At 40.6% G+C, this 9,731-nt stretch overlaps 1 protein-coding gene across 1 annotated transcript in view; it reads right to left on the minus strand.

The window, feature by feature from the left end:
• Positions 1–9,731, minus strand: part of G2E3 (G2/M-phase specific E3 ubiquitin protein ligase) — a 48,091-nt gene that overhangs the window by 32,036 nt on the left and 6,324 nt on the right. Inside the window, exons 3-7 of the mRNA XM_019518927.1 lie at positions 7,586–7,683; positions 5,118–5,219; positions 4,157–4,281; positions 2,307–2,472; positions 786–892 (exon numbers count right to left, since the gene is read on the minus strand). Coding sequence (XP_019374472.1) covers positions 786–892; positions 2,307–2,472; positions 4,157–4,281; positions 5,118–5,219; positions 7,586–7,683 — 598 coding nt within the window. The remainder of the gene's footprint in view (positions 1–785; positions 893–2,306; positions 2,473–4,156; positions 4,282–5,117; positions 5,220–7,585; positions 7,684–9,731) is intronic.

Here is a 9,731-nt window from a genome sequence, read left to right on the forward strand (position 1 = left end):
ACAAGTGCGAAGTGATGCACCTGGGGAGGAACAACAGGCACCATACCTACAGTTTGGGGAACTCCCTTCTCGTCAGTGTAGAGGCAGAAAAGGATCTTGGAGTCATCATTGACTCCAAGATGAACACGGGCCGGCAGTGTTGGGATGCAGTCAGGAAGATCAACTGCACCTTGTCATGCATCCACAGATGCATCTCAAGCAGGTCCAACGAGGTGATACTCCCCTCTATGCGGCACTGGGCGGTGCACTTCAAGAGGGATGTGGACAACATGGAGAGGGTCCAGAGGAGGGTCACTCGCATGATCAGGGGGCAGCAGGGCAGGCCCTATGAAGAGAGGCTACGGGACCTGAACCTGTTCAGCCTCCACAAGAGAAGGCTGAGGGTGGTTTAGTGGCCTGTTACAAACTAGTTAGGGGGGATCAGCAGGCACTGGGGAAGTCCCTGTTCCCATGAGCACTACCAGGAGTGACCAGGAATAACGGTCACAAGCTGGCAGAGGGTAGATTTAGGCTAGATATCAGGAAGCACTACTTCATGTTCAGGGCGGCTAGGATCTGGAACCAACTTCCAAGGGAAGTGGTGCTGGCTCCTACCTTGGGGGTCTTTAAGAGGAGGCTAGATGTACACCTTGCTGGGGTCGTTTGACCCCAGTACTCTTTCCTGCCATGGCAGGGGGTCGGACTTGATGATCTGCTCAGGTCTCTTCCGACCCTAGAAACTATGAAACTATAAAGATTTATGAAACAGAAATTATTTATATACATCATTTTAGAAAGTCACTTACTTTTCTGGAATGTGTATTCCCAGTCTCAACATTTCCTTCTGAAATTTATCTTTATTGTTACATACAGTACACCTAAAGAAAAATACTCCAGCACTCAAAGCTTGATACTGCACCAGGACAAAGAAACAAAAAACTGATTAGACTACTGACATTTATGTTTTCATTCTTTTGGTCTCAATAAGACATTGGCACACACTGAACACTTGGGCCCTACATTCTGAACACAAGCTTCTTTAATGCCTTGGTCATCCTTGATTCATCCAATCTGAAATTACAGGAAACTGACCTAGCATATCTTTTCACAAGATTGAGTACTGTATTTACTCAATTCCAAGACAAGATTTTTTTCTCTCATTTAACATGAGGAAAAACCACTCCTTGTCTTTGACTCAAGTATAAGGGTGGTAGGGGAACAGGTGGCTGCTGTGGCTCGGACTCCAGCCCCTACTTGGGATTGCGGCCATATCCACAGCTGTAACCTTCCCCACTCCATCTCCCCCCTGCAGCCTCCCTCCCCTCTCTCAAACAGCCTCTGCTCCTCTGCCTGTCCACTTCCCTCCCTACCTTACCCTTGCTCTGCATAAGCAGGCTCTGTCCACATTGCAGCCTAGGCACTGAGCACAGCACCAACCCAGCCATGTAGCAGCAATGCACAGCCTACACAGCTACTATAGGACTGGGCTGGGGTCATGTTAAGTGCCCCAAGAACAGAGACAGAGCCTGCTTATATGGAGCAAAGTTAAAGCAGGGGCAAGCACAAGCAGGAGATAAACTGGTTGACCTCCCCACACCACCTTCTCCCTCCTCCCCCCACACTGCTTGTTTCTTTGCAGTGGTGGGAGAGATGAATTAAAAGATGACCCTCCAATAATTAGATTTTATAAATGGAAAATTATTGGGTGGTTATCTTAAATTTGAGAAATATAGTAGGTGTGATCTATCATCAAATAAGTTCACAATGCCTTCTCCAGTGTGAAAACACATTACTTCCTTTTAATTATGTGCCCCACTGCTCTAAATTCACTTTGTATTTGGAAAGATTCTTATACTCATATTCAAACATGGAAAACAGAGGAACAGAAGTGACTTATGAGCTGGCTTCTGAATGTAGGGCACTACAATAAGGCACTTATGGGGTAACAGATCATTCTTTCTTCAATATCCCTAAAGATGAACAAAGGTATACAGACTTCTGAAAGGGATGCATGTCAAAGATGATGCCTAAAAAAGTATCTTTTCTTAATCTTAAACTCCCTAAAACACTTGTATTTTTAAAACTTTTTTTAGTTAGTTTTATTTAGAATTCTGAAGACATGGACAGATTAGTCTGTTCTGTGCCTGCTGTCAACAGAAACCTGATAACATCTGTTATACTCTTATTTTTGCTGTGCCTTTATTACATTTATTGTCTTTTAAATAAGAACATAAATACAATACAAATGATATTAATTTTGTGGAGGCGGGGGGGGGAGGGGAAGATAGGGGGTGGCACTGAGGGAGGTAACTCAAAGTTTGCTTTACCTGCAAGCAGTCTCTATGAAACCAAGCATTTTTACAGCAGGGACTTTTCAATATATTGTACTGCGGAAGATGTTCAACGAATTCCAAGCATATAGTACACTGTGAAGAGCCTCTAGATTCACCAGGTGGAAGTTTTTGGACTGGCCTGTGATCCCAACAATATGACCTTAAATAGAAAATTAAAAGTCTGCTTAATAGTGAATTTTAAGAACAGTCACTATTTTTTATGATGAATACAACACCCTGGGTGCATCTACATGTGCATTAACATGCTTTAGCTAATGCACATTAAATCTAGTACCTCTGGGCACCTATACGTGAGTGCCAAGGTTGGTCTGATGCTCTGGAATTCCAGCACATTGGAACAGACTCAATTAATAGAGTCTGCTGGAGTGTGGCAATTGCCATGCTCCAGCAGCCGCCTGTCTTGTTTATCAGCTTTCCCATGCTTAAAAACATCAGTGGCAATGCTCAAACGACCTTTAGTTCAAGTGCCCTTACCACCATCTTTAAGCACAGGAATACTGATACAGGAGACGTGGTGGCACTTTAATCTCCATTCACACTAAAAATTGAAACTTAAAAATGGCATGGGGGTGCTTGTACATGCTACGGGTCAAAGGATAACAAAAGTTAAGAGATTCTCTCCCTGTTCCCTAATTGCTAGACTTGCAAACTCTGCCTGGGATATGAGGACTCAAACTGTTCTTTCATTTTCTCACACTGTCAAAAGAGGCCTGGATATATATTGTCAAGATACAGCTGAAGTTAATCTTTCCAAGGATGCACAGAAGGGAAGAATTCATCTCTACTTCCTAGGTCCCAGGTTGAGTTGGAAGGACTGGCAGGTCAGGGGGACAAGGAGGAAATGTACATTTTACTTATAAAACTGAATAAATTTATATACTGAGTCACAGCTAGGTTTCAGAGTTTAAGCGCGTTACATTCAGTTCAAACATCCACATAGCAATTTTATGTAGAAAATGACTGCATTTTGTGAAAACATTAACACTCAAAGACAGTGGTCTCCAAACTTTTTTGATCGCGCACCCCTATTAGTAAAAATTTTTTGAGCATGCACCCCCAATATACGCGTATTTATATTCGCACACCCCATCAGTAAAAACTTTTTGAGCATGCACCCTCAATATATGTATATTTATATAATTATAAGCTCTAATATTTTCTTCCTGCACCCCAATGGATTGTCTTGCGCACCCCACTTTGGAAACCACTGCTCTAAGATACTGATGAATTATTTCCCATATACCATATGTTTGATGCAATAATGCCCATGGCACAGTTGTCAGATGCTCCATTTTTTGCCTCTTGGTTCAAGCAAGAGTAGTTTCATCCCTTTACGGTTACATTTATTTGGCTTGCATGTGAGCCAGAATGTAGCACATGACAAAAATGGATAAAAATGTTTATCAGAAAATGTGAACTTCTCCAACTTTGAGGAAATAAATTTGCTATTTTCTTATTTAATTCTATATATACATCTCTCTCTCTCTATATATATATAGAATTAGATAAGAAAATTGGGCCCGTGGCGATTGGCTGCGCGGGCCCAAGTTTGAGTCACTGCTGGGGAAGTTTCAGGCAGCAGCGAACGCACCCTGGCTGCTGAAGCAGCATGTAAACACTCCCTGAAATCCATCATTCTTGACAGGCAATTAGCTAGTAAATATATATATATTTAGGAGGCTACTTATAAATGTCCAATTCCTTCTCTTCCAAATAAAGCCTGAATAGAACAGCAGATGTATTTTAAAAAGTTTACCTCCCATTCAGTAAAGACTGCAACTATAACTTGATGAGCAAAAAAAAAAAAAAAAAAAAAATCTTACCTGAAGTTTTCCATGAATTGGAAAATGCATTCTCTTTGAACCCCACAAGGAAAATGATAACTTCGCTTGCATTTGGGCATTACACATCCAACTGAAGCACCTTTTTTCTTACAGATATTACATTTCTAAGAGAAAATGTTAGAAATGATAGCATATTAAGACAGTAGCACAATTAAAGTTGTAGGAATGAAGATTAACCAAAGTAATCTTGCATAAAGAGAACAGGAAAGGAAATGGTATTAAACTGAATCACTGGAGCAAACTGTCTAGCTAGTTTTATTTATGCTTTGTGCACTTTTCAGGGAATTAAGAAACAGAAGTTTGAGAGCTAAGTAACCTCTGATTAACAAGTTAGACTGCATTCATTGTATACCGCAACATCCCAGGTCTATACACAGGCAAAATACATTGTTAAAAATGTTACTTATATATAAAAAAAAAAAAAATCAATCAATCAATGTGACTAAACATAATCACTTTGGAAATACGAATTTTTTTTATATATAACCAGTTCTTATAATCTGTTAACGATCAGTTGACTTATGAAAGCATTCAGCATTTTGTTTCATTCTCAAAATATTGGGCTGTATGAATTTCTACAATCCTTTGCATTTTATCCTACACATTTTTGGCTTTTTTATTTCTATTCCTCCTTCATTTACCCAAAAAGAAGTCTTGCTACTTTGGGACCAAAATATACAAACATTAACACCCAAATAAACAAACAAACAGATACTTGAAAGTGGACTACAACTGCCTCCAATACCATGATACCATAATATGACACTATAAATGAGGGCAATAAGTACTACAGAAAAATTTTGCTTTTGTTATTTTCCATTTGTGAAGACAAAAATGATTGTTTTTAAAACAAGAATCACTGCAAACCATTTATGCCATGACAGAATAAAGCTATGTGACAGAGTGATAATCACTTATGATACCATAATTTGATTCTTACCAGTTTTGCAGCTCTGTTTACTTCTTTTCTTATGTCATTGATTAAAAAGCCATAAAATCCTTCATCTTCTTCACCCCTCTGCCAAATTCCACTGGACATTAACTATAAATACAGTAAAGTTTAATAATCAAGACATTCGACTAATTATACACATTAAACTTTGTAGTAAAATATTGGTTGATCAGAGAAACCTGGCACATCAATTTGTCAAAAGTTAAGGCAGTGCGTGATTCCTCCACTCAAAATGCAGATGGACTTTCCTTTCTTCTCACCACACTGCTTTGCTGTTAAGCGACTATAGAAATCTAGTATCCTAAGATCTGTTTGGATGGTAATCTAGAGCAGTGATTCTTAACCTTTTGCACCTTATGTCCCACCTGTGTAAGGTCAAAAAATCCTGGTCCCACCAGTTGATGAGTGGCAGTCCCCCAGAAGCCAGCTGAAGAGTGGGCAGGGGGGAAGTCCCCCAGCACCCAATCGAAGTGCACAAAAGCAAAACTGGAAGACCCATCAGTTGAGAAACCCTGATCCAGAGTACTGAAGGGCTGTATATGGGATTATGAACTTACAAAAGTCATTTAAATGCACAAATGACTTTAGTAACTGACCAAATGATTCTAGTTTTTTTTCTAAAGAGAAGTTATAAGTCTTTTGAACTATACAAGCAATAGAGTAACAGTCAACAAAGGTTTCAGGAACAGACCATACCAAAATAACTGTTTTCTCCTTCACATTTCTCCATATTAAATAGATAAGATGAACTTATGCAAGACAGTTTATTCATATTTTAATAAAGCCTTTAACTGGTTTCTGTACTAGAAGCTTATTATAGAAATCAGAGAAGTAAATAGCTGCAGAATACAACCAACAAACCTCGATCATATTAACTCGTGCAAATATTAAGTGTCTGAAGGGAAGGATTCCTGGAAAGGGAACATTATTCACAATGGCAAAGAAAATTTTAAAAGTAATAGCTTAAAATTCAGAGAGGACAAATGAAGCTTGTCAGTTCACAGGATTTTGATGGTAATTTTGAGTACAGCTAACTGGGCAAAGTAGTTGCAACAGTATTTTCAAGAAATAGTTAGATCCGCGTTTCATAGGATTGTTATGTAGAGCACTTCTTGCTAGATGCCAAACCACAATGAGATCATAATAAATGGCTTGCAGTCCCATCAGTTGTTTCTATGAAGGGAACTGCTACCCACCATTGGGTTTTTAGCTGTAGGGTTTAATTTTTATATTCAATTCTAATTCAAGGTGGTTACAACAATATGGAAAAGGGTCATTTTTAAGTAACATCCAAGATCATGTTAATGGGAAAATAAAGAAGATTCTGCCACCTAGTGGTCTCAGACTATGTGAACATAAAATTTTTGTAGTACTGTGCACACAGCCTCACTAGTGCTACCAAAAGCAATAGTACATACATTCTATTTATACCTCATGCCTCTTCTCAGTCTTCAAGCCAGGGCTATGTAGCATAACACATTGTGCAGTCCCTAATTAGATCTTTTACTAAGTTATTTCCCCATAGCCTGCTGCCAGAGCAATGTATGGGGCCTTCAGAAAAGGGAAAAAGGTGGCAATAATAAAGCAAAGCTGTAGACTACTTTTCAGCTTCTAACTGGAACACAAATTCCAGGAAGTATTAATCACAGCTAAAAATATTAAAAATGTTCTGGCTGCTTTGTACCATAGCTATACACAGCTTTTAAAATTTTATTATTAAAAAGGTAAGCTCTGGGAGAAGAAACTTGTGTGTACAGCTCTCAGTATCCATTTGGAAACAAGAACATATTCTTTAGAGCTGGAACACGAAGCCCTAACATGAAGAAATTGGTTTTGCTGGTTCCTGTCTATTCTGGAACATTAAGCTCTTAAAAAGACTAGGAATAACATTAGTCAAGGAAATATTGTATATCGGTATTGCTTGTAAAGGGGATTCACTGCAGCAGCAGGGGGAAAATGTCATAAAGGTTTCAAGAGGAGACTGGATAGGCACCTGGCTGGGGTCTTATGACCCCTTGCACCCCCAGTGCTCATTCCTGCCCATGGCAGGGGATCGGACTCGATGATCTGTCTAGGTCCCTTCCGACTCATTGATTCTATCTAAGATACTAACATTCTGAAACTATATCTCCCTTTTACATAGATGAACATTTAGAGGTGAGAAAAAAGATAGGAATTTTTCTTAATATTATTTTTAAAGAGTAGCCACAATTTGTATGAATAGGTATAAAAATCACCTGTGTGATACCTTATTGGAAATAATAAATAAGTAAATAGAAATAGTTTAATTCATTAATTCCATTCAATATTATTATTGAACAGAGTAACCACATATTGTGGTGTTTTCTTCTTCCGTTGTACAGATAGTTCTAAGTTTACTGCTGTTGAATTAACTTATTGTTAGAAAAATAGGAAAGCTCCTCAAATTCTGTTCAGGATCAATGTAAAATACTTACCAAACAGTAGTAATGAACTGCAAGATTATAGGTCTCATAAATCCTCTTTTCTCCATATTTTTCAGGACAGTCATCTGTCCGTTGACAGAGGACACAGGCTAAAATGTTGAGACACATTTTAGAACCACTTAAGGACACTTGCATTAACAAAACAGACTCATGACAGAGAAGACAGTGAAAAGGAGGTAGGCTTCTGTTTAGATGTAGGAAGATCAGCATCTCCCATCTGGCTGACAAGTGTTGGAATGCTATGCAATTATTATGTAATCACATTCTTCCACCTCCATTAACTGATTAGTGCTGCTCTGATTTACTTATTTTTTTAATGGGATGCTTTATACTCCCATTTTATGTTTTTTCTTTTTTTCCCTGGAGTAGGATTAATGTAGCGCAGAAACAACAGGAAGAGCAACTCACATCTTCCCTCCTTCCACAGCGCCTAAAAAGAATTTGTTTTTGCTGGTTCCTACCAGGAAATGACTGTAGCAGGGTGCAGGGCCTGGGGCAAATCAGCTTGTGCGGGGCCCAGATGCAGCGGGGAAGGGAGGGGTTGTGGCAGTGAACGGCCAGATGTGAAGCTGGCTTTGCTTTGTGGGGCCCCCCAAAATGCAGGGCCCAGGGCAGATTTGTTCTCCCTACCCCCAGGGATGGCACTGTTCTTACCTGTTCTGATTCAGGCAAAGGTCTTTGACATAAGATGTCTTTTAGGACACCAAAAAACTTCACACTGCTAGTTAAATTCTTTTTCTAAAGGACAGCTAAAATTATATTGTGTCAACTGAGCATACTAGTGCTATCAGTGAAGTCTATGTTAGAAATGCATAAATAAGTATCTTTTAATGTAAAGTCACTAAATATTATTTTTCTATGGAAATGTAAATGACACTGACAACCGCCTAACAATATTATGAGCTCAACAGAACTTAATCTCTTTATAGTCCATTGGTTTTTCACGTACATGCAACAATCTTTCTCCAATATATCATTCAGCACCAGCTATTCCATTACTGAATTACATAATAATAGAAATGCTTGTAAAATGTGTAACTGAGTGTCCAAAACTGGTCTACTAACATACTCAAAGCTTGGAAGCAACAAACTTAAAGGCTAGGGACAGACATTCAAAAAGCCCAAGCCTGAATTGATTTAATCTTTGTAGGTTAGTCTGACCTGCAGAGAATGAACTGATTTGTAAGTGGATAGACATTTACCTTTGATTCAGAAAATGCAGGCACATGTCTGCAGTGGCTCAGACTAGAAGCCTGAGGCACTAGAGCAAATCGTTCCTTCCCTTCCGCAATGCTGGGCTGAGGTGGGAGCGGGGTATGGCCAGGCACCAGCAAGGACCTGCCACACTCCCTTCCCTCCTCAGCTCAGTCCTATGATTAGGGAGTGGTTTAAACCCCCATCCTGTCTGCACAGTCCTCAGCTGGGTTGTGCCTCAAGTGGGAGGGGGTAGCAGCTCTTGGCTTGCTGCTGAAGGGGTGGGGAGTGTTGCCAGCCCCCAGCCACCACTCTGAGGCAAATGGGAGGTGGGGGGAGGAAGGACTGCTTGTGTGGCGTGCATGCATCTGCTGCCGATACCGAGCTTTTCAATCTCCCTCTCCCTGCTTCTTTATACTGTCTGCAGCAAACTGACGGGCACTCATAGGTCCCATGCATTGCAAACCAGGTCATTTCTCACACCTCTCTCTGTCCTCTGTTGAACACTGACAGATTGAGGCCTTTGAAGCAAGCAAGGAAGCCAGCAGGGAGCTTATCAGCCCATCAAGAAAACAAAAGCTTCTCTCATTAGTTCAAGCTCTTCTTAAACAGCTTTTTCCAAGGCATTTGTAAGGAAGAATGGAGGGGCATTACCAGCTGAACTGTTGATTACTTCCAAAAAGCCCAAAGTGTTCTGTCTGCCTTTGTCCAGTGAAACTGGAGACACACAGACACCTCTCAGCATTAGCTAGCATAGGGGTGATGTGGCCAGACAGTGGCTGGGGTCCGTGCCACTGGGGTCCCTGCTGTAGAAGAGGGGGATCCCTGCTTGAGCAGTGAAGAGAGGGTGGGGCAGGAGGCTGAAGCTGTGTCTGCAGTCTCCACCTCCTTCACAGCCAGCTGGAGCTGTGGCTGCGGGGGGGGGGGGGGGGGGGGGGGCCCC

Source organism: Gavialis gangeticus, unplaced genomic scaffold (genome assembly GCF_001723915.1).
Source record: "Gavialis gangeticus isolate Ggan-Ray unplaced genomic scaffold, GavGan_comp1, whole genome shotgun sequence".
NCBI lineage: Eukaryota > Metazoa > Chordata > Crocodylia > Gavialidae > Gavialis > Gavialis gangeticus.